This window comes from Thalassophryne amazonica, chromosome 3 (genome assembly GCF_902500255.1).
Source record: "Thalassophryne amazonica chromosome 3, fThaAma1.1, whole genome shotgun sequence".
Lineage (NCBI taxonomy): Eukaryota > Metazoa > Chordata > Actinopteri > Batrachoidiformes > Batrachoididae > Thalassophryne > Thalassophryne amazonica.
The window spans coordinates 4,481,580-4,507,182 of record NC_047105.1 but is presented as its reverse complement, the minus strand read 5'-3'; the positions used below and the strand labels follow the sequence as shown (position 1 = coordinate 4,507,182).

General features: G+C 40.9%; 2 protein-coding genes across 2 annotated transcripts in view; one reads left to right on the top strand and one right to left on the bottom strand.

Annotated features, from left to right (window-relative positions):
• cenpp (centromere protein P) overlaps positions 1-25,603 on the top strand; it is a 300,836-nt gene that overhangs the window by 42,646 nt on the left and 232,587 nt on the right. Inside the window, exon 6 of the mRNA XM_034164830.1 lies at positions 895-991. Within this exon, the coding sequence (XP_034020721.1) occupies positions 895-991 (97 nt within the window). The remainder of the gene's footprint in view (positions 1-894; positions 992-25,603) is intronic.
• Positions 6,051-24,965, bottom strand: ogna (osteoglycin, paralog a). Its single transcript, XM_034164841.1, has 6 exons — positions 24,701-24,965; positions 17,372-17,450; positions 12,697-12,861; positions 10,381-10,583; positions 7,762-7,854; positions 6,051-7,120 (listed from the first exon to the last, which is right to left on the bottom strand). Exons 1-6 carry the CDS (start codon positions 24,854-24,856, stop codon positions 6,950-6,952), a joined length of 867 nt encoding a protein of 288 aa, XP_034020732.1. The 5' UTR covers positions 24,857-24,965; the 3' UTR covers positions 6,051-6,949.

Genomic DNA, 25,603 nt, shown 5'->3' with positions numbered 1-25,603 from the left:
ATTCAGTGATGAATCTCGAATCTGCATTGGGCATGGTGATGATGCTGGAACTTTTGTTTGGTGCCGTTCCAATGAGATTTATAAAGATGACTGCCTGAAGAGAACATGTAAATTTCCACAGTCATTGATGATATGGGGCTGCATGTCAGGTAAAGGCACTGGGGAGATGGCTGTCATTACATCATCAATAAATGCACAAGTTTACGTTGATATTTTGGACAATTGAAAGGATGTTTGGGGATGATGAAATCATTTTTCAAGATGATAATGCATCTTGCCATAGAGCAAAAACTGTGAAAATGTTCTTTGCAAAAAGACACATAGGGTCAATGTCAACGAGCAGATCTGATTTGATGCAGGTTTTAGTTTGGGGGATGGAAATTTACAGGGTGATTCCATAATTTATTCCTCAGAATTGAGTGATTCCATATTTTTTTTTTTTTTCTCTCTGCTTGGTCTAAAAAAGTAACCGTTACTGACTGTCACAATTTTTTTTTCTTGATTTCTTATAGTGTTTCGTAAAGCCAGAAAGTTGCCATTTGAAATGACTTTAGTTTTGTGTCATGTCTGTGATCTGCTTTTTTTTCCACAAAATTAAACAACTGAATGAACATCCTCCGAGGCCGGTGATTCCATAATTTTTGCCAGGGGTTGTATGCTTTGGAGAAGTAATCCATCACTTACACAGTTCCTGAGTTATTTAGAAAACCAGCATCGTCTGTTAGTTGCAGTCTTTGTTGGACATGTATTGAATGTTCCTCAAAGAAATAATAGGATGTTTTTGACGTTGCCACTGATGAGAAAGAGTTAACGTCGGCTCAACGATTCACATTAGTGTTTTTAATGCGTCACAGCAGTGTGTGTTTCACATGAAACTGTTTTGATGACTTTCAGCGTGGAGGAGAGCGGTGACATCCTGCTGCTCTTCAGGACTCTCAGGACTTTCTCAATGAGATGTGATGAGCGGCAGAGAACCTTTCAGCACTTCCAGGTAAGTGCAGACACACCTGTGTTAAAGGCTGTTTTGTTGGACTGTGGGTCAGACGTGATCGACCCACCTGCTCCACTGATCCCCAGCTTTTCCTGATTTGTGTGAATATCAGTCAGGAATCGTACAGGAATGTTGCTGTTTGGATGCTTTGCCTTTCTAGTTTAATTCCATAAAGCCACAACCTTTTTTCATAGTTGAGCTGTAATTTCTAACATGTTTTGATGCGAGTAGATTTTTATTACAAGAATGGGTTTTTTAAAGGTGATCATGTCACGTTTGTCACTTCTGTCATCTGATGTCAGTGAATGTAGATAACACATTCAAGTACTAAAAACACAAACAAAATGACTGAGGAATCGCTTAACGCAGAAAATGTTGAGCATCGACGGTTCCAAACTAGGAGTTGTACCAGAGTTTGTGTGTGTTGGTTTAATGATGAACACTCAAGATGGAAACAAGTTCTGATAGTTAGTACTGTTGGTTCTATGGTTTTAGTCACTGCTGGGTAACTCGGTTATTAAGTTTAACCCTCTTGATGATTTTTGATGGGGTTGTTGTTCATGACCATTTGTCTCTTTGGAATTAAACCATCGTTTTACTCTTCTGATGTGCCTGTTCACTTGTTTTGTAGAAGCTGCAGTTTCTCATCATAACTAGAGCTGAAACAACTAATCGAGTTAATCGATTAAAATCTATTATTAAAATAGTTGTCAACTAATTTAGTCATCGATTAGTTGCTAAATAACTTTTTTTACCGCAAATGTTTCATTTCTTCCATATAATCAGCTGAGCTTTGCTTTGAATCTTGAACCAATGAAGGAGCATCTTTGAGCGTCTGATGCAGATGGAAAAGCGCTTTATAAATGCAGTCCATTTAAGGAGTGCTTCGAGCTGCGGCTTTGTTGGTTTCATTTGTTTTATTTCGCTTTCTTAATTTTTCCCCACTAAAACCCTAAAGAGCATATGCCTGTGAGGAATATTTACCTTTTTTATGTTAAACTGAACAATTATGGTCTTCTGAAACAGTTGATAGATGTATTTTATAACCTAAAAACGGGACCGATGCTAATGCGTTAGCATGTCTATGGCGTTTTCAAGGTTAAAGTTAGCATTAAGTTGCTGGCATTTCAGTATGTTTGTGCATTTGTTTTCTGTATAATAATTAATGGCTCAGCGTTTGTTGTCGTAAAAGAGTCAAATGTATTACAAATTATAATGTTTTTTAATTTATTGTTATTTATATATTAATAATAATAGCAACAATAATAATAGTAATAACTAATAATGCTACAATACAGTTTTAGGGAAAGAGACACGAGTCACATGTGTCATTGTGAAATGACCACATAGTTTACAAGTTATACAGAGAATGTATAATATAATGATTCAGGCTACAGTTTTTGATTTAGGTTTTATGGTTAACTGGTTATGCTAATTGCTTATTTGCAGTAACAAAAATACCTCTTTTTTCACCGTATATTTTATAACATTTATATGCTTCACTGTTGTTTTATGGCAACTCAGCACTTTGATAAAGCAATGCCATTTGAAATAATTATTTTTGTTCTTTATTATAAACTGTTTTAGTCTTTATTATTTTATAGTTCAACAGCCAAGGGACATTTGATTTGTTGATTTTCAAGTATTTTAAGTTTTCACATAATGTTCTGTTGTTAAATAAAGTGATGGAAGGAGAGAAAAATTATTTCCCTGGCACATTTTTAAAAAATTCCCCGCTAATCCGATTAATCGATTAATCGTGTCGAAACCCCATCAGATTAATCAATGATCCAAATAATCGTTTGTTGCAGCCCTACTCATAACACTCTGAGAACATAAGTCATGTTTTGTTTTGCTTTTTGTACCCTAAATTAGAGTGTGATGGGGGGGGTCAGGTTGTTTTTATAAAAAAAAAAAAAAAAAAAGCATCCCGATGTATGCAGCCATGCTTAAATAGTGCTGTCACCATCTGCTGGACAAAATGTCTAATGGCATCATTTCCAACAGTTGAAGTGGTTTTCTGCGTTGTTTATTTTGTAAAATAAAAGTTTTCATATCAGTAAAAATGCTGCTGATACGTTGGTGAAGGTTGATATCGGCTGATGTTATATATGTATGTGACTGTGAAGAATCAGCATCAGTGACGGAGTGTGAACTCGTGTTCAACATCACTGTGGGACTTTTCTGAAGAAGCAGCAGTAAAATGTCAAGTTATAAATCAGGGTGAAGAAACAATGTGGAACTTATTCTGCTGTTTACTTGGAGAAGGCAACATAAAAGGTTGCCAAGTTGGCTGTGTTGAAGGAGGAGGATTAACCCACATTTTCCACACTGGCTGCTGTGCACAAAAAAGTGCTTGAGTTGCACTTTCTCCAGAACCTAATTCCTTCATAACTGCTTTGTTGCACTGTGGGTTTGCTCCTATTCACGTGTACAGAGGAATGAGCACGTTGAAGACAGAGCTGTGGTTTAATTAGGTCGGCAGCCTTCACACTCTTTGCTGGTAGACGGTGAAACTCGCTCTGTTTGACCCAAATCCACAAGCTGGCGGCTGTTTGTTTCATTTGAAAACCACAGTATTTGTACATTGTTGACACATCAGCATGACACACACATGTGCACACGTGCACGTGTTCTTGGACTCTCTCCTGTGCTCAAAGTGGTCAACGTGGTGGCTCCTTGTTACTGAGGATGACTTTAACGCTGGAATGCTGAGGCAATCCCTCAAATGCACAGCTTGGTGTTGGAGAGCTGGACCTTTGGACCTGCTGCAGCGTTCACTGGCTTCTGTAGGTGTTTTCTCCATCTGCTCAGCCATAGAGTTCTTCTTTTTTGGGTTGAGTGGTGAAGGTTTGACTGTCCCCATGTGTAGCACCTCGAGACAACTGATAGAAGGTTAATTTGAAGTCTGAAATATCAGGTGGACCTACAAGGAGCACTGTGAAGTTTGTTCATGCATTTGTACTTTCTACCTGCAATAGACTGGCATCCTGTCCAGGGTGAACCCCACCTCATGCCCTGTGGCTGCTGGGATAGGCTCCAGCCCCGCCGTGACCCTCAGTTTGAGTAAGTGGGTATAGAAAATTAATCCATGGATCTACTTTCTGCATACATTTGTATTTTTCGGTGAAATGTATCACTATACCACATAAAAAGATGACATGAGCATATGGAAAAGTATCCAGAGACTAGGATCACTCTTTTTCAGTATCGCCAACCTCTCAATTGCATGTGTGCAATTGCATGCTGCTCAATTGATGCTCATTTGCATGTGTGCAAACAATGTATTTGGTTACAGGCCATCTTTAAAGTACGTATGTACCATCAGAATTCCCTCTGTCATCAATTGCAGGTCTCATGGTGCATGTGCACCCGTTCAGCATTTCAAAACAACAATGAAGGTTGGGTCAGATGTGGCCCACGGGCCACAAATTAGCAGCCCTGATACAGGCGCTCCACAGCGGCCAACTTAACGCTGGAGTCTGACACAACTGTCATGTGGATCAGCAAAGTCCAACACCTTTGTTAAAATGACACTTGGCCTTCAACAACGCTATTGAGGTACACTGTCACCCAATCACTGTTCTCGATGTGCTGCTCTGGGGGCGGATCATTTTAAACATCACAGTATGAGAGGCACACGGACAGAGCACAAAACCTGACCCACAGAGTAACAACAACAAACAAACAAACACTGTACCAATACCCAGGAAAATGCTTGACAACATTTTTGATTCCACGGGGGGGGAATTGACAACAAATTAAGAAGCATATTCATTTTAAATAAAATTAGAATTATATAAATAAGAACAATGACAACACAATTTTTAGGCTGTCTGATGTAGTGCAAAACAAAAATATAGTAATATAGCTGTGGGGGTGGGGGTGGGGTCGACCTATTCAAAATGTCAAATGTTACAAAATCTTTTGGGCCACATGTTTTTCTTGTTCCACTAATAAAATAAAAGATCTGTGTCAGATTTGATTGTAATGGGACATTGTTTAGGGTCCCCCACAAAGCAACAATTTCCCCCAAACAACTAATGTAGTAAATTAGTAATTCCAGAAATGTTCTCCTCTGGGTGACCAATCAACCACCACGTTTTGCGATTAGAAGCCGTCACATGTACCTGTAAAAGAAAAATGTCATCAGAGTCTTCTCCTGTTGGGGTGACGTTGTCTTGCCAGCAGAGGGAGAGGAACATGTGTCACTCTGGGGGAACTCTAAATCTTATCTGATTGAGTTCTAATCTGGTCTGAACCTATAAACCCCCAAGTGGAACAAAAATAACACGTGACCCGAAGTCTCTCACAGCTTTTATTTTTTCACTATACAGGGTGGGCCAACAAAATGTTACCACTTTTTGATCGGACGCAAGTTTTTGAAATGAGAACTTATCCCAAAATTGTATTTACAGACTTGTAACAGAAGCCTCAAATTAACATTTGATACCAAAGGTTTCCCACTTTGTCTCTTGTTTTCTGCATAGTTCAGTAATTGCTGACATGTTCAATCCACGCCCCTCTTCTTTGGATTACAGCTGCAACACGCACATTGAAGTTTATGATGACATTACCACACATCTCAAGAGGGATTCTCCAAATTTCTTTTTCGTCCCTCTTGAGATGTGTGGTAATGTATCAGTAAGACTACGAAGTGAACAACACGGGACTGGTGGTACTGATTCTGTTGCAAATGTATATCTAATCTGATACTAATTTTTAGTATCAGGTTGGTTTTTTTTTTGGGGGGGGGGACAACCCTACACAAAGAAAATATTTCATGTAAATACCATGAAAAGTATATAAAAAAGAAATTGCTCCTAAAATAATTCTAAGAAAAAAAGCAAAACGCACACATTTCAAATCATGTTGGTAAAATTTATATCAAAACATCTGCCTCAACATCCCATGTCCACAGAAAGCTTCGGTGCAGCCCTGTAGTGTGCCTTAGACGTATCGAACAGAAAACCGCCGTTTCACAGGAGCGCTGTCTGTTTTAAAAGAGAAATTCAATTTTTATATTTAATGCAGATAATAAAGATTCCCAAGACAGTTTAAAAAGTTTGACTTTTATTAAAACATCTTAAAACAGCCACATACACATCTTCCTGTACACCACTATCTTATTCACATGTGTAAGTATTTCACTCATTATTAATACTGGAGGGGAAGGCTTTACTAAGTAGCAAGACATCTTACAAGTGGATAAATAACGGGCAAAGTACATTTCACATTAATATACTTCATAGATACATTTTTTTTCTCCACATCACTTCAGCTGGAGTCTATAAATTAAAATGCTTATAAAGTGATGGTACGTCACAAAATACTGATTAAACACTTGCAGTTTACAAATCTACATGTCAGTTACACATATGAAAAGGAATTTTAATGGAATAATTAAAATGAAATTCATACGATGACAGATATTGTCCAAAGTGTGACATTTACTTCTAGAAATTCTTTTGAGACATTTAAGAAGAAAAGTATTTTTGTAATTAAACTATTCCATTTCTCACCCATAGAATGGCCATAGTGAGCAATAAGTCTGGTACTAAATTCTTTTAGAATATCTATCTGTATGTTTTTTTTGGCTTGGACATCAGTAATCAGGGGTGGGTTTACTACCCTGGGATGATTGTAGTCACGTTTTCAACTTTTAATTTTAATGTCTGTATCCTAACTGACCCTGTGACAGACTGGGGTCCTGTCCAGGGTGTAGCCTGCCTCGTGCCCTATGTCTGCTGGGATAGGCTCCAGCCTACGATGATGAGGCTTCGTGTGCGAGTTTCTAACTACGGATCGTTGGGTAAGTGCTGGATGTTACGGTCTCACTAGCTGATGTGGGATTGGCAAAGTAAAATAGTTTTTCCCCGTGCTGTTGGACTGGCATCTCAAAATCCAGAGTGCCACGGGATCCCTCAGGAAACCAGATCCTCGAAAGTTTTTTGGTCCTCAGCGGTACCGGCCGACAGGCAGTACCTTCAGACAGGTGAAACTGTCGGGGTACTTGGACAGTACCACCGGGTTTCCGTCTATGCGGACTTCGCTGAGGGTCGGTCGAAGGTAGTAGGTGTCGTTGGCTTTGCAGAAGGTGCTTCTGTTGATCTCTGTGATGTTGTTGTTCTGCAGGAAAATGAGAAAATACAAAGGAAAAAAAAAAAAGGTAAATTCCTCATTGTGGGAGTTGAACAATGAGACATTTGTCTGCATCTCAGGCGTGTACAGGAAGCTTTTTTGTGACTTATATTATTATTAGCATTTATTCTTTTGCTATTAGTTTATTTTGTTTAGTGCTTTGATTTGTGGGAAAGTGTGGTTTATAAATAGTCATTATACAATATTATTATTATTATTATAGTTAATAAATGTGTGATTTTTCTGTATGTAAGTCACAGGACTTTCCAAACTAGCAAGAAACTAAATGTGATTTATATTACCTATATTATTTACCTTATGTTTTAGCTCCATCTTGAAGCTGAACTGACCATCACCTGACGCTAAAACAGATCACTCACTCACTCATCTTCAGCCACTTATGCGGAATCATGTCGCTGGGGCTAAAATTGTCTTTACACAAAGTGTTTCTCTGAAGTCTGTCTGTGGCTTTTTGCAATATCTAATATACAAAGTACCTCAATATTTTACTCTGTATATGTGGATTATTGTCCAGCAACAACAAAAATAAATCCCATGGTCGGTAATTATTATTTTTTTTTCCCTTTCTCGTGTCTATTTTTCAGTCACTGAGTGTCTCACACACACACCTGTAGATGTAGGATCTGGACACTCTCAGGAATGTGTGGAACAGCTTCCAGCTGGTTATTAGCCAGGTACAGGTTGACCAGCTTAGTCAGTTTCTGTGGGAGAAACCGTCAGAACATCAGGACTTCATGTAACTGGTTGTTTTTATCGCTGCTGTAAGTTAGAACAAAACAAGTCTGCATGCAAATAAAAAACAAAACAAAAACACCACTATTCCAGAATAGAAAGGTTCCTTCATCTGAAAAAGATGCATTTATTTGTGTTGTACAGGAATCAGGGAGAAAACTCCAGTTATGTTTCTATGCTGAAGGACTAATGAAGAATGAATGATTAATGTTCATTTTCATGATGACACCAGACCTGGTCAGGTCCACAAGTATTTGGACAGTGACCGAATCATGCCTCCTCTCAGTGAAGTTCTGGAAGTGTCAACTTTCACTTTTAATTCCACAAGTTTAACAATAAAAAATAAAAAGTTTAGGAAATGCAAACATTTGTGTGCACTGTCTTTCCATTTTCAGAAGATAATTGAAGTAAGTCCAGTACAGGCCCTGAGGCCCGTTGGTGCCGGTGCTTATCTCCGGATTCTGTAGCTTCAAGTGGATGAGAGTCCACGACTCCCCCTGAAGGGGGCGCAGTCTGACTCGGGTTCCTTCTCCAGCTGAGGCTGGAGCACATTTACAGGTGGGTGGACTGAGACAATGCAGATCAGCTGTCTTGTCCACGGATACGACAGGCAGCATGAGCAGGATTCAAATCCAGGTCCACATATGGGCCGGCCAGCTCCTTATTCACTCAGCTGCCTACTCTACATTTTTCAGAGGCCACAAGTTAAGGACAAATTAAGCATTATTTTAAAGACAGACAAGAGCAATCACAGATTTCTGACATCCGCCAATCCGGATCACCTCCAAAATTCAGTGGCGTCTTCCATGGCCTAATATCTGTCTGTGGTGAAGATTTTGTCAAAATCTGTGTGTAGTTTTGACATAATCCTGCTAACAGACAGACAAATAAAGGTCCAGGCTTCTGTGGACGGTGGAGAGACTAGATCAGATCTAGGCAAACTGTGGCTGAAATTTCCATCCAGGTAAGACGCCGTGGTGAAGACAATTTTTGTTTGGGCTGCTGCCAAATTTCCCACCTTTTGGGCGAACGTTACACACTGAAACAGTTGCATTAGTGCAGATTTAAACACATTATCCAGGTTTGTAGTTTGAAGCAGCGTGGTGGTGCAGCGGTTATTGGTTGGGGAGGGGACATCTAGAGACCATACGATCCTCTGTTCCCTGTCAGACCACAAAATCACTATGAGCCTTTAGGTAAAAACCTTAATCCCCAAGTTGGCAGGACACTGCCATCGGTGGGTGAATGTTAGGCACCATTAGGGTTGGGTATTAATAAGATTTTCTCAATGGCATTATCAATCCTATTCCTTATCGATTCCCTTATCAATACCTACTGTGAATTTTCTGTGTACTAAAAGTAGGCTTTACAGGTTTTCTATGTCAATAACATTTTATTGAGTCTTAAAGTAAATAAATATGAAATTGGTCACTGGATCTTTGCTCTCTGGACATAAACAGAACTAAAAAAAAAAATCTGTAGTTTTTGTCTAAAGCATTTCCTTTCAGACATTAATGGCAGAAATGTCACTCCATAGACTCTGAGCTGAGCTCTTTCAGCTGGCTGTGCTGCACGTCAGCATGTAATTCATAAAGAACTGAGGACATCTCATTTTGGGAGGGAAACAAACAGTTTTGGTCGGTTGTAGTATGTTGTCTGTACAAGGGTTGGAAAGAAGTGTCATCTCTATCCGTCTTTAGCGTTTAAGCTGTGCACTTAAACTAAAACAAGAAACAAAGGACGATTCTCGTTTCTTGCCTGCAACAAGACAAGAGTCCCAGTTAGTAATTTTAATCTGCACAAAAGTGACTCATGATTGATGTCTTTAAATGGCTTTGAGAGGGGTTAATGAAGGAACTGTGGACCTGCGCTTCTGAAAAAAAAAAGCGAAGCAGCGAGTTGAAGCGCTGCTTTGTTGGTTCAGGCTTCAAGCAGACCCACTCTGCAATGGGTCTGCAATCAACGTAGAGAAATGGTAATTTTCTCGATTTAAAAACACTCTCAAAAATAATGGCCACTTCGGTGTAATGTCAACTGAAGGGAATCGTTAAGCAAAAAGGTTATTGGATCGAAACGTTTCTTAACTGTTCTTAAACAGGAACCGGTTTTTGATACCCAACCTTAGGCACCATTGTAAAGAGCTTTGTGCATCAGTACTAAAGAAATACAGACCATTTAGTTACCACTTGGCTCCTATCAGGAAAGTCCTGGCTTTCTATTTGGCTTTCCACGTGATGGCCAAAAGGTTGGGGAAGGTGAAAAATGGCACCTGGCCCATGCTCAGTACCAGTAAAACGCTGCACTTGAGTAAGGCCCTGAATCCGTGACTGCAGCAGTGGCGTTATGCCATCGGTAACAGATCAGATGTTGGTTTACTGAGCAGCTTCCAAGTGGAAATGTGACACCACGAGTATGAACAGGAAATGTTGCTGGAGCTCAGCCCACATGCTCTACCTGAATAACAATTTTAAAAATGGCAAGAAAAAGAGGATTACTTTGAAAGCGTTGACTTTGACGCCTTTGGTCTTGAGGAGGTTAGAGTTGGCGTTGAAGGAAATGAGTTTAGGAGGGAGGATGGGTAATTTGACCAACTGGTTTTCAGCCAGAGACAGTTGCTCCAGCAGCGTAAGTTTGGCGAATGCCCCATCTTCAATCTCTGAGATCATGTTTCCTGACAGGTCGATCCTCTTCAGAGTCGCTGTTGAGACACGAAAATACACGTTTTACACCCAGAATCATGAAAATGTCTATTAATTTAGATTTACTGCTTCCTGTTTATTTGGCGTAATTTACCACACATAAAGAAATGTGTGGTACTGCTCTGATTGATAGTTACACTAACCCAAAGAAGACTCAAGATTCAGTTCAAAGATTCAAACAACTTTATGGATCCCTAAAAGGGTAATTCATATCACACCTCAGTCAAAAAATACAGCAATTAATCCACAATTATTACTAGTTGAAAGTAATAATGGCACACATCAGAATTAAACACCGCACATATACATTTGATTGTTTATGTACGCTAAACTTTAAGACAGTCCGTCATCCAAATTGAGGCAATGTGAGTGTGGGGTGGCCGCAGCAGTATCCCACTCAGCCGCGAGTTTGGGAGAAAACGGAAAGCTGCAGCAACTAAGCTGCACTGCCTCCTGGTGGGGAGAAAGGAGCGGCAGAGCGGAGGCCTTGGGGGGTGTAGGTTCAGAGACATGGGGGGGGGGGGGGGGGTCGAAATCTTGGTAGGGGAGGCGTGCGTCATGTTTGGGTGTGGAAATAAATTTATATCAGTTTCAGTCCATGTGTGCATAATGTCTGGGGTTGCCATGACAACATCAGGGCAGAAAGATAGGGGGAGCCGAATAGTTCACTAAGGCCGTAGAGATTTCTGGAGGAAAACAAGTGGGGCATTTTGACCTTCGGAGGCTGATAAGCCTGCAATGTTTAGGGTTAAGCAGGGAAGCACAGAAATTCCATTTACAGCTCCTCTGACTGACCAAATCCAATTTATGAGTATTCCCTGGTCTCCAATATCGTCCTTTGCAAGGAGGACAGTTTTCTGGCTTGCGTTTTAGTTCAAGGGATAACGCAATCTGAGATTGTACCACTTTGCCCACCTCATTAATCATGACGGACATGTGAGGGGTCGTGGTTCTGGTAGCAGCCGTCTTGCCAATTCTCCAGTAGGTCAGGGCAGCACATAAGGACAAGTCCTCCTACTATAAAACCAAATAGAAATAAATTTTCACATCCTCCACAGAGAGTGGAGCCAAGCACATGACGTGCCACTTCTCCCAGACGTCGAGAACATAGCCCGCAGGGTAGGTTCCATCTGGGCACGCAGGGTCCCCCAGCCCGGATTTCCTTGTTGAAAAAAATGGTGTCAATAGCATTCAGAGACTAGCTGATCAATTCCATGGTTATTCAAAACATAGTTTGAAGAATTCACAATCTGGTGAAGTAGGGACTTTGAAGGTTGGAGCAGAGATGGAGGAGAGAGGAGGAGATGAGACCGCTGTAGGTGACTGTTCCTGTTTTCAGTTATACGTCACAGGCACGTAATGGCCACGGCACGGCGGCATAACGGACACAGCGTGGCGGCATAACGGACACAGCAAGGCAGCATAATGGGCACAGCGCGGCAGCGTAGCCCCATATCAGCTGCTGTTTAGAAAATATTTATTTTTGTGAGCTACACAATTGGTTAAATTAGCATATTTGTTTGGGCCATACAAGTATATTAGGTCCTAATTGTGGTCACATACCCCAACAAAAACCAAACATTCAGCAAAATGATTAATTTTTTGTAGTGACAGGACCAAATATGACAAAAACTGCCAGCCCCAGAGGATCACTCACTCACTCACTCAATCAATCACTCAGTCATCTTCAGCTGCATATCTGGAATTGGGTCGCTGGGACAACCGCTCCAGCAGGGGGCCTGTAACCTCCCTACACAGATAATTAAAAAAAAAAAAGAAATCCTCATAAAATTGGTCTAGAAATGTGTAGTAGATTGAGTTCTTGGCATGTAAATGGAGATTTGACATTTGACCTTTAGCTTCATCTTTAAAAACCTGCTACACAGGTCACATTTTGTCACCTGATTGACTCCAAACAAAAAGCAAAGGGCTGGAACAAGTTGCTTATTTGACTTACACAGTGATAGACTTTCTTAGACCTCAAAGTCAGAGGTCAGATTACAAGAAAACCTCTTGAAAAGCAGTTCTCCGCTGGTGCCGTCACTTCCGTAGACACAGTTAATCAGGGTCACCTGCCCTGTGGTGTGTCGGGTCAGCAGGCTTCAAACTTACCAAAGTCAGCAAAGTCTTTGGTGTGGATTTTTTTGATTTTGTTGAAGCGGGCGTATAGGTAGGCCGTCTCTTTGGGTAGGGCTGGAACCGTGGTCATGTCTGGACTGACCTCCTCACAGTAGACGGAACCCGTCAGACACACACACAGCAGGCAGGTGGGCAAGTCTGAAACACAGCGGAAGGCGTGTCATACTGATGTGATGGCTCAGGACACACCTGGTAACTCTCACTGAGGTTTTTCTGTATGTCTCTCTGTCATCCACCCAACCGTGAAGCTGTGACCGGACACTCAAACAGACAGAAGATGTTGCATCACCAGTTTCTCCAGTCACTGTGAGCGAAGCTGTTAACTCCTGTCCTCGGCAGTGCCAGGTCCAAACACAAGTCTCTGTGCTTTGTTTCCACGGCCTTTGATGGTATATTCAGAGTGAACGGACCCGAATGTTGTGCTTCTGACTGAGAAGGTCTGAAACACCACCACAACCTTTATTCTGTCTCTCAGAACTGGTGAAAAAATAGTTTAACCCTTTCTTTACCAGTTGTGGGGCGTCAGAGAAGAATGTGTGAGAGCCAGCAAAGTTCCTCTGCAGTCGCTGCTGTAATCGTATTTGTCACGTTTGTTTAGATCCAGATTGGATTTGGATTTATTTTTGCTAAAATTCATACCAATAAAGATATCCAGGTACAGGTAAACTGAGGATAACACAGTAAAGAAAAAAACACATTTTCCCTGTAAAATAAGTCTAATTCACAGGCAGCATGACGTCATTACTTAATGAACGGATATAGGTGTCTTGGTGGCTTCCCTTGCTTATCATGCTTCAGGCACACTCACTGAATTTTTTTTAGCACTGCCCCTTTTGGTATCTTGTCCACACTGTCATACTCTTCATAGACCTTAATGATTGACTTAAAGGGTTCCTGTTGCAGTGCTTGGTGTTTTAAGAGATTGATGTTAAAGTTTGCAGCCAAAAATAGTGAATAGAACCACTGAGATGATGTATCCTAAAAACAATAAGCAGAAGTCTAGCCGTGGACTGAAGCAAAATGTTTCATGCCTCAGTTTAGTTTTACCAGGAGACTTTCTATGTGCAGCTTCAGCCAAGTTTCACTGCAAAAGGTAAAATATAAATCATTTATAACTGAAGGTCACTTGTAACCAAGAGGAGATGCCACATTGTTTTGAATCTGATTTTGCTACTGTTAAGTATCGGTGTCCCTCAGGGTTCAGTTCTAGGCCCATTGTTGTTTCTCCTGTAAATAGCTCTGTTGGGGAATATCCTTTGTGGCTTTGGGCTGAACTTTCATTGTTATACTGATAATTTGCAGCTGTATTTGCCTGTGTTTGCTGGAGACTGGGTAATAGTGCTACTGTGAGCAAAAGTAAGGTCTGATTAGTTGCTGTAAGCAGTTGGATGCTAACTTTCTTCTATTCAACTCAAAGAAGACTGAGATCATGGTCATTGGGCCACAGAATTTGAGAAACCTGTTTGAGCAGTTTGCTATCTCACTGGGTGATTGAGTAGTTCAGGGTGATTGACTGGTTCAGCGTATTGAGACTGTCAGGAATCTTGATGTCATCTTTGATAAGGCTGTCTCATTTGATGGACATCTACTACTGTTGGAAAAGTTCTTGTGCTTTATAATTTTTCATTATTATCCTGATGAGAGAATGTGGAGTTTTCTTTTAATTGATGTTATGTGTCATGTGATACAGGCTGTATATTATCTGACTTTTTGCTAATGTGCTTCAGTGATGGCACTCCCGCGGTAATAAAGACTTCAAATTGAAGCAAGACGTCTGTCTTCCTCTTCCCCCGTTGCAAGTCAGGGGAGTTATTATTACAACCCCTGGCAAAAATTATGGAATCACCGGCCTCAGAGTATGTTCATTCAGTTGTTTCATTTTGTAGAAAAAAAAGCAGATCACAGACATGACACAAAACTATAGTCATTTCAAATGGCAACTTTCTGGCTTTAAGAAACACTATAAGAAATCAGGAAAAAAAAATTGTTGCAGTCAGTAATGGTTACTTTGTTAGACCAAGCGGAGGGGAAAAAATATGGACTCACTCAATTCTGAGGAATAAATTATGGAATCATGAAAAACAAAAGAACACTCCAACACATCACTAGTATTTTGTTGCACCACCTCTGACTTTTATAACAGCTTGCAGTCTCTGAGGCATGGACTTAATGAGTGACAAACGATACTCTTCATCAATCTGGCTCCAACTTTCTCTGATTGCTGTTGCCAGATCAGCTTTGTAGGTTGGAGCCTTGTCATGGACCATTTTCTTCAACTTCCACCAAAGATTTTCAATTGGATTAAGATCCGGACTATTTGCAGGCCATGACATTGACCCTATGTGTCTTTTTGCCAGGAATGTTTTCACAATTTTTGCTCTATGGCAAGATGCATTATCATCTGGAAAAATGATTTCATCATCCCCAAACATCTGTTCAATTGATGGGATAAGAAAAGTGTCCAAAATATCAACGTAAACTTGTGCATTTATTGATGATGTAATGACAGCCATCTCCCCAGTGCCTTTACCTGACATGCAGCCCCATATCATCAATGACTGTGGAAATTTACATGTTCTCTTCAGGCAGTCATCTTTATAAATCTCATTGGAACGGCACCAAACAAAAGTTCCAGCATCATCACCTTGCCCAATGCAGATTCAAGATTCATCACTAAATATGACTTTCATCCAGTCATCCACAGTCCACGATTGCTTTTCCTTAGCCCATTGTAACCTTGTTTTTTTCTGTTTAGTTGTTAATGATGGCTTTCGTTTAGCTTTTCTGTATGTAAATTTCATTTCCTTTAGGCGGTTTCTTACAGTTCGGTCACAGACGTTGACTCCAGTTTCCTCCCATTCGTTCATTTGTTTTGTTGTGCATTTTCTATTTTTGAGACATATAAGTTTTCTGTCTTGACGCTTTGATGTCTTCCTTGGTCTACCAGTACGTTTGCCTTTAACAACCTTCCCATGTTGTTTGTATTTGGTCCAGAGTTTAGACACAGCTGACTGTGAACAACCAACATCTTTTGCAACATTGCATGATGATTTACCCTCTTTTAAGAGTTTGATAATCCTCTCCTTTGTTTCAATCTCTCGTGTTGGAGCCATGATTCATGTCAGTCCACTTGGTGCAACAGCTCTCCAAGGTGTGATCACTCCTTTTTAGATGCAGACTAACGAGCAGATCTGATTTGATGCAGGTGTTAGTTTTGGGGATGAAAATTTACAGGGTGATTCCATAATTTATTCCTCAGAATTGAGTGATTCCATATTTTTTTTCACTCTGCTTGGTCTAAAAAAGTAACCGTTACTGACTGCCACAATTTTTTTCCTGATTTCTTATAGTGTTTCTTAAAGCCAGAAAGTTGCCATTTGAAATGACTTTAGTTTTGTGTCATGTCTGTGATGTGCTTTTTTCCTACAAAATTAAACAACTGAATGAACATCCTCCGAGGCCGGTGATTCCATAATTATTGCCAGGGGTTGTATATAGTTATTATTATTATTTTCTGACAAATACTATAAGCAACAACTTTGTTGTCATCGTGTCCCACAGCAGCCTGGACCCAAGGTTCTTGAAATGGAGCAATAGCCACACCTGATGGTCATTTACCATTAATGCAGGTGTAATAGAATTTCACCAAGATCTCTGCTATCCAAGAGGTGATAAAGAGTGGCTCATTATCATTTGCAAAATATTGCAAAGATCAGGCCAGTTTTGTCTTTGGGTGGTACGGAGGTATTCATCCACACTTTTGTCATCCAGAATTGATTTTTGTAATGTTTTGTTTTCATATTTCCAATTTAAAAGCATTGGAGGTCTGCAGGTGATCCAGAATGCAGCTGCTCCAGTTTTGACTCAAACTTGAAAGATGGATCATGTGACCCCGGTCCTGGCACCTTTTCACTGGCTGCCTTTTCACATGAGGGTGGATTTTAAGGTTTTGTTGTTGACTTACAAACTTTTGCACAGCTGTGTGCCACCCTATATGGCTGATTTGATTGGCTCACATGTGCTGGCGAGTGTCCTGCGAACACAGGAGGCTGGCCTGCTCTGGGTTCCAAAGGTTAGGAAGAAATCAGCAGGTCGATCGTTTGCATTCCGTGTACGGTGACTGTGGATCTGACTCCCGGTGTGATCAGGTGGTCTAGTTCTACTGACATTTCCAAATCTAGATTAAAAACACACCTTTTCTCAGTTGCCTACAGTTGTTGATGAAATATTCAGTGTTTAGTGTTTTCATAATTTTACTTTTTATTAACTGATGATCATGTGGTTTAAGCACTATATAATAAAATTATTATTATTATTTTCCAGCAAATCTAGGCTTAAGTCTCTGTCTCTCTCTGACAAACCATAGCTGAATTTTCTTCTTTTTAAGAAATTCCTTCTCTGATCCTGGCTCAAAAACTGGCTTGTGTCTTTGTCATGTAGTGTGAGGCAGCTGCCCAGTTAGTGACTTTTTACCACATAATTTAGCCTCAGAGTCACGACGTTACTGATCTCTCAGTCCAAATGCCACTGCAGTGAGTCCTCCTTTGTGGATCAGGGCCGGGTCCCAGGATTTGGGAAGAACCAGTCAAGTACATAAAGTTTTTGAAGCACACTCACAGTCAGGCACAGGGATGGGTGTTCCTCTTACCAATGGCCTCTCCGGTTGCTGAAACTGGGCCGTCATCAGGTTCATCAGCTGTAATATCCATTTCAGAAGACATCGCCCTCTGCAGGAGAAAACATGGCCTCTTCAGATAACTTGTATTTCACTGGCCAGAATATCAATCAATTTTTTTTTTTATATAGCGCCAAATCACAACAAACAGTTGCCCCAAGGCGCTTTATATTGTAAGGCAAGGCCATACAATAATGATGTAAAACCCCAACGGTCAAAACGACCCCCTGTGAGCAAGCACTTGGCTACAGTGGGAAGGAAAAACTCCCTTTTAACAGGAAGAAACCTCCAGCAGAACCAGGCTCAGGGAGGGGCAGTCTTCTGCTGGGACTGGTTGGGGCTGAGGGAGAGAACCAGGAAAAAGACATGCTGTGGAGGGGAGCAGAGATCGATCACTAATGATTAAATGCAGAGTGGTGCATACAGAGCAAAAAGAGAAAGAAACAGTGCATCATGGGAACCCCCCAGCAGTCTACGTCTATAGCAGCATAACTAAGGGATGGTTCAGGGTCACCTGATCCAGCCCTAACTATAAGCTTTAGCAAAAAGGAAAGTTTTAAGCCTAATCTTAAAAGTAGAGAGGGTGTCTGTCTCCCTGATCTGAATTGGGAGCTGGTTCCACAGGAGAGGAGCCTGAAAGCTGAAGGCTCTGCCTCCCATTCTACTCTTACAAACCCTAGGAACTACAAGTAAGCCTGCAGTCTGAGAGCGAAGCGCTCTATTGGGGTGATATGGTACTACGAGGTCCCTAAGATAAGATGGGACCTGATTATTCAAAACCTTATAAGTAAGAAGAAGAATTTTAAATTCTATTCTAGAATTAACAGGAAGCCAATGAAGAGAGGCCAATATGGGTGAGATATGCTCTCTCCTTCTAGTCCCCGTCAGCACTCTAGCTGCAGCATTTTGAATTAACAGAAGGCTTTTTAGGGAACTTTTAGGACAACCTGATAATAATGAATTACAATAGTCCAGCCTAGAGGAAATAAATGCATGAATTAGTTTTTCAGCATCACTCTGAGACAAGACCTTTCTGATTTTAGAGATATTGCGTAAATGCAAAAAAGCAGTCCTACATATTTGTTTAATATGCGCTTTGAATGACATATCCTGATCAAAAATGACTCCAAGATTTCTCACAGTATTACTAGAGGTCAGGGTAATGCCATCCAGAGTAAGGATCTGGTTAGACACCATGTTTCTAAGATTTGTGGGGCCAAGTACAATAACTTCAGTTTTATCTGAGTTTAAAAGCAGGAAATTAGAGGTCATCCATGTCTTTATGTCTGTAAGACAATCCTGCAGTTTAGCTAATTGGTGTGTGTCGTCTGGCTTCATGGATAGATAAAGCTGGGTATCGAAAGGGACATTTGGTTCCTGGGCTAAAAACAGGGTTAGAAATTGGACTTCTTTTCTCTACAACGGTAACCAGAACTATTAAACAATAACTATACCCTGCTGAGATTAGCACTAGTTACACTGTTGCTCTCAGGGTCTGGTAATTACTACATGTTGAACAGAGACCAGGAGCTGCAACTGAATCTAGTACTGGACATTTGGCTAATGAAAAACCACAACTTCCAGTTTGATGCTACTAAACAGAGTGCTGTGGGAGTGGAAAAGGGTTTCTCTCTCAGAATTCCCTGTTGGAACCAGAGGAATATTTTTCAGATGGACCAGGAACTTTCTGTGGACCCTGATTCCTTGTAATGCACCTTGGAGATGAGATGAGTCAGGAGTCTATCAACTGATTAACTCTTGTTCAATTCCAGCTGTTACTGCTACAAGAAATCTGTCTAGATTTCCACCTTTCCACCTTAAACAAACCCATGCACAGGCATCTCAAGGGCTCTTTTGTCGAAGTGTATCGGTTACTGTCCATGGTGCTGAACTGTAGTTAATAAACCCCCCCCCCCCCCCCCCAAAAGCTATCTCCCCCACCTCCTCGTATAAATAGGGGTTCATTTCAAAGTGTGTGCCTGTACACACGGAGCAGATGTCAGTGTGTTTCTAATAGAGATGATTTATGTCTGATTGTAGTTTATTCTTGATACTGTATGTGTGGCTACAAGAAGGTACCGGCCCGGGCTCTGCATTCGCAGGGTGCAGGACTACTTTGTGTCCCTAAAGTAAAAAGTCTCCGGGTTCTCTTATCGTGCCCCTGTTCTGTGGAATGATCTCTCTGCGTCAATAAAACAGTCAGATTCTGTGGAGACTTTCAAGTCCAGACTTAAGACGCACTTATTTTCTCTTTCGTATGGCTAGCATACTGGTATAGTATAGTTCTATGGTTTTTACTCTTTTAAATTCATTTTATTAGTAAACAGAGCGTGCCGTGGCCTCAACTTTGTGTAAAGTCTGGGTCCTTTAGTGAAGCTTAGCGCTAGTGGCGATCACCTTAGTATTTCTTCTGTTTTTCTTGTTGTTTAATGCTGACAAATTATACTGTATTTTTTGTCTTTCTGATGCCTGATTGTTTTTTTTTTTTCTCTCTGTTTGAGGTGCAGCTCCATCCAGAGATGGCTGTGGTGTCTGTTTCTGAAACCCTCCTGTCCTGTGCACCGACAACATTTCATGTATATTTGTTTTGTAATTTGTGTCTGTAGCATGGCCCAAGCAGAGGGTGACCCCTTTGAGTCTGGTCTGCTTGAGGTTTCTTTCTCAAATTGTCACCAGTGTCTCCTGTGTTCTTGCCACAAAAATGGTCGGACAGCGGATGCAGACTCACAGACATGATGTAGGAATAAAAAGATGACTTTATCATTGAAGCAGACAAGGGTACGGTACCCAGGTACTCAGGTGGTGATGCAAAAGTACAGACAAGAGTCAGGCAAAAACGCAATCAAACCGAGCAGGTTTAAAATACACAGAGAGACTAATTACCAGGGCTGAGGCAGAGACGAAATCAGGGGCACAAAACAAGGTCAAAACACGGCAGAGCAAAACAGGACTTGAACAAGAAGGCTGGAATAAAGATACGAGATACTAACAAACTAGCAGGGAAGTGAGGGACTGTGAGGGCTTAAATAACAGGTGTATAATTAGTGGAACAAGACGCAGATGTTAGTGAAGGTTCTGGAAGAGGGTGTGGTCCGGTGAAGCAAAGAAGGGAGAAGAGATGGTCTAGTTGTTAAGGTGTTGGGCTTGAGTCCTGAACATCATGAGTTCAAATCCCCACCTGACTGGAAAATCACTAAGGGCCCTTGGGCAAGGCCTTTAATCCCCTATTGCTCCCGGTGTGTAGTGAGCACCTTGTATGGCAGCACCCTGACATCAGGGTGAATGTGAGGCATAATTGTAAATAATTGTCTGATGCAGATGGAAAAGCGCTATATAAGGGTGATTCTTAGACTACGGGCACTTATGTCCTTTGATCATATTGTATGAAAAACAGAAAAAAGGGGAAATTTCACACTTTTATAGTTATCTTTACAATGAAAGTGTGTTAAGAAATTTGTTCTAGTAGTCTGATTTTTTTTTCAGCATCATTATATGCAAATATTGCCGTTTTGTGCTTGTCCCACACCCAGACTTTTGAGCTTCAATGATAAAAATGAATGGTAAAGAAACGTTTTTTCTAATGTTTTAAAATATATCTGAATAAAATATAGTAAAATAATCAAAACATAATTGGGGTATTCAATGTCATACAACTGTTGTGATTTTTTTTTTTAAACAAAATGTAGTTGTCCCACACTATTGCCGTAATTTCCACCACAACACTGTAATGTCCCTAAACAGTTTGTATGAAAGATTGTTTGGGTAGTTTCTATGGAGATAAACAGTGACATCAGAGCACATGTATATAGCGCCAAATCACAACAAACAGTTGCCCCAAGGCGCTTTATATTGTAAGGTAATAGTGTGGTGGAAATTACATTTACAAGCCCAATAGTGCCCGTAGTTAAAGAATCACCCATAAATGCAGTCCATTTAAGAGACAAAAGCAAAGTGAACTTGGGCAAGATAACCATGTAACAGAAAAACCAGCGGTGCCAAACTTGACGTGCTTGACAAACAATACTTAACATGACTAATCTAAAAAGCGGGAAACCAGAAGATCTATGATGATAACCGAAACTAGTGCTGTGACAGGCATGGTGTTTCTAGGTGAGGTTCAGACTGTTTTTCACTAGTTTAGCTTCCTTATATCCAGCGCTGAAGTCCAGTCTTTGTGTGTGGACATTAGCAGAATGCCTGCAGTCAGGATTCACAGACCCACTGAACTATCCACACCGCGTTCATGAGAAGCAGAAATGGGCCCTGAGTCTATCTGAGTGGGTGTAAACAGATACTTGATGCCCCTTCTGCCTGGTCGCTGAGCCCTACATATGGTACAGACAGACACAAAGAACTTTTCCTTTTTGTGGTTGTAAAGACATGTGTCCCAAATGAAACAGGGTCATTGCAGTAGAGGTTCTGAAGAGTCTGGTGCAGACTGTCTGTATGAATAACAGCTGTGCTCATTGCTTCCAAATCAAGTTTGAACTCATTTATCTTCATTTCTCTTATTCCCTGGATTGTTTGTGGGTTTTTTCTCCTGAAGGAAAAATCAGACCAGACTTTGGCTTTTGTTTGCCCAAATATTTCTTGAAAGGTTTTATTGTGGTTAGTTGAGCATTGTGCAAGTCTCCCCAGCAGGAGGCGACATGTGTGTGAGCTGAATAAATGATTAAATATTGGAAGAGGACGGTGAAGGCATCGCTGTCGGCTTATGTTGTTACCACGGGCAGAAAGGCAAAGAAGGGCCTTTCAGAACTTACCCGTTGACATGTGAGAACAATGTGTGTCCGAGCCAGTTCTATCTGTTCTTGAAACAAAACCTCTATTTTATAAAGTCCAATGAGTGCAGAGATTTTGAGACAAACTGTTGGTACTGCACTTCATTGCATCCATGACACAGTGGAACTGCCTTGGGTCCTGTCCATTTCCACATCGAGAAATTAACTATCTATCTGCTGCAACCAGGTGAATCATGGGTAGGTCCTTGACCTCCAGCCATTGGGGTCCTCAACACTTGGGCACATGGGTGTCAAAATCCAATTCCTAATCTGCATCATGACACCTGGGTAATGGATGAAGTGGGGGATTGCCTGTTGGGGCAAAATATGGTGTGGACCTTGTGTGGCCACTATGGGATCCATGATGGCCAAACAGGAACCCTGAACATGAGGCAGCTAACAGGGCTCTGGTGATAAAAGAAGTCCTCAAAGGCGGATCAGGCAAAGGAGGTGATGGCTTGTAACCCAACAGCTGTGAAAGCAGATGAAGGCTGCAGCAGGTCCTCAGACAGATTTCCCAGCCATCAGATCAGGCTAAGGATCTGTCAAGGACAGTGTTTTTTTTTTTTTTTTTTTTGTCATGCAACAACATTTCATTTTAAATTAAACCACACACAGGTGTCTCTTGAGCAACCCTGGATGTAGATCCACCATCTTATCCAGAACAACTAAGAAATTGAGGGATTGCCACGATGACCTACGTGCTGGATCGTGACCAGGGAAATGGTTGATGCCCCATCAGAATGCAGGCGATCCTCTTCTTCTTAATCTCTATAAGTATCCAGTCTTTTGACGCGAAGTCATCCAGTGGGACCCAAGGATCCTCCAGAGAGACCTGGGACCAAAGACATCCAGGTGTCATCTTGGTCACTCATTAGAGTCCGACAGCCAGAGACTATGACCGGAAACAACAGGACCCTGTTTGTAATCGTGGTGCATGAATTTACTGTAACTAAGTGTAAACATATCTAAACCTGCGGTAAAATTAATTGTATTTGTTTTAATATGCAGAAATTTGAAATATTCTGGTTTTAATAAGTTTTGTTTAAAGAATGACCGGATAATGGCTGTTTGCTGAAGCTGTTCTTCAGACCTCACTGGTTTAAGCTCCATTTAATCTGGTTACATTTTGTTTAAAACCAGATGTATTCAGTCAGATCTGAGATCTGACTGAATACATTTGAATTGTTGAACAAGACAAGAATCTGAAGAAATCTCCTTGGATTCTGAGGAATTCTGATCTCAAGATCATGCGCAGGGGCTGCATCTCTGGAACCTCCACTGGGTCCTGATTATCCCCACACAGACAGAGCAGCGGTCTAACCACAGTGACACATCATATGTAAAACGCTCTAATGTAATCCCATAATGCTAGCGGGTTTTCATGCTATCGTTAGCCTGTTTATATATTTATAATAAACCACATTGCTCACAGTCTCTTCATGCCTTGACGTTGCACCTAACACCAAGCTAGCACCAAGCCAATTATATAACATATTATTATATAAAGACTGTAGGTTTGCTAATATAAGGAAACAGTTGTCAAAAACAATGCCAACTTTTACCAATTATCAACTGCAGCTGGGTTACAGTATTTTCTGGAGTAGTCACCCATGTTCAAAGATGCCTCTTGAAGAGGAAAACCCCACATATAAGTGGCACTGGAGTATAAGTCGCACCTTTTTTTCTGTATTATCACCTCTTTAGTTTGGGTGAGTTGATTTTGTTTAGTGCTTTGATTCCTGGGAAACTCAGATATGAATAATCATTGTAATTATTATTTTTAATAACAAAAAGTCATAATAACAAAGTCCCACTGGAGTATAAGTCACAGGACCTCCCAGACTAGTAAAAAGCATGACTTTTACCCTGGAAAATACAGTAAATGTATATCATTTAAAAAGACTGTGGAACATTTTCAGTATTTTCCGAATAATTGATTGAAGGAAAGATTGATTTAATTGATAAAATATATTTTATTTATCAACTCATATTTCCATAAATACTATAATTAAACAAACCCACAAAAAGTTAACGATTGTTATTTGGGAATTTTATATTCTTCTTGAATGTAATTAAATAAATTTGCTAAAATATATGTTTTTAAGTTTTAGTTTGTGGATTTAGAGCTGAGAATGGACGTGTGTGTGTGTGTGTGTGGGGATATATTATATAAGTGTTAGGTCTACAGGTGAGAGGAGAGCGGGTGATTGGAAGGTCATAGGATCAATTCCCTAACCAGACGGGTCTTCATGAAGCTCCAGGTGGCTCCTATTGTGCAGCTGAGCGACTGGCATGAGATTGTGACTGGGTGAATGTGAGGTGTGATTCTGAAGTGTCAGGTGATGCTTCCATCCATCCATCCGTGTGTGTGTGTGTAATCAGTTAGTCAGTGACACGGGTAATTGATTAATTAAAATCACAGCTCCGCTGATGAAGTGGTAATGAAGCTGTGTGTTCGTCTCATTCTGAGTGCACACGCTGGCTGAAGCGTGTCTGTGTAGATGTTGAGGACACTTACTTTGAGTCTTGTGGATCTGGTGTAGTCGTTGAAGTATCCTTGGACTTCCTGGCCGGCTAGAGATCCCCGTTGGAGCTGTGAGTCTGGGTCGAAGTGGCGGGCCGCGGCTGACAGCAGCCACGGCAGCAGCAAACAGCTGAGTAAGAGCGTCTTCATGCTGTGGACTCCACGCTGGAATGTCCTGCTCTCTGCTGCGAGCCTCTGCTCACATCTGCACAAATGGGTTTTACCAGGCTGAAGCAAAAGCTTCCAGCTGATGCTTCAGCCTCCTTCATGGAGCTGAGCACTTAACCCCTCACTGACCAAAAACAGAGGCATCCTCAGCAGCGTCTGGAGAGGTGGACACAGACAGGAGAAACCCAGAGCTGCTTTATTCAGAAATCATGTCGGTGCTGCTCTTCGAGTATAATATGTAAATTTACCAGAAGACATCTGCACACTTTCCTCTTAATATCACCTTTAATTTTCTCTGTCTGTGATTTTTCTTTTTGCCTTGAAAATGTCTTCACTTTGTGTACCTTCTGATTCTGAGCACAGACCGCTCGTACATGACACGGACACCAAAACCTTTTTACCTGGTGAAGCCAAGATAGCAGGGACTGTGGACAAGAACTCAGAAACGGCCGGACAGATTTCCTACCAACTTGGGGGGGGGGGAGATTACGTTGCTAGATATCTAGAAGTTTTGAGATTTTGAAGAAATTAAGTCAAAGGTGAAGGAAAGCATGGAACGAAAAACTTTTTTTTTTCCCTGATTTTTATTTATTTATTTGTATATTTCAAAAACCAAGATCTCTAGATGGATCAAACTTAGTGGAAATATTACTTGGCTAGGCATCTAGAGATGATTAGATTATGGTGGAATTTGGTAAAAGGTCAAGGAAAACATGGTCCAAAAAACAT

Excerpts from the sequence above, each read along its gene's own strand:
- ogna (XM_034164841.1), bottom strand. The coding sequence starts at position 24,856 with ATGAAGACGCTCTTACTCAGCTGTTTGCTGCTGCCGTGGCTGCTGTCA. Across the intron at positions 12,862-17,371 it reads AGCAACCGGAGAGGCCATTG|ACTTGCCCACCTGCCTGCTG; the intron begins GTAAGAGGAACA and ends GCTGTGTTTCAG. Across the intron at positions 7,855-10,380 it reads TCAAAGTCAACGCTTTCAAA|AAACTGACTAAGCTGGTCAA; the intron begins GTAATCCTCTTT and ends TTTCTCCCACAG.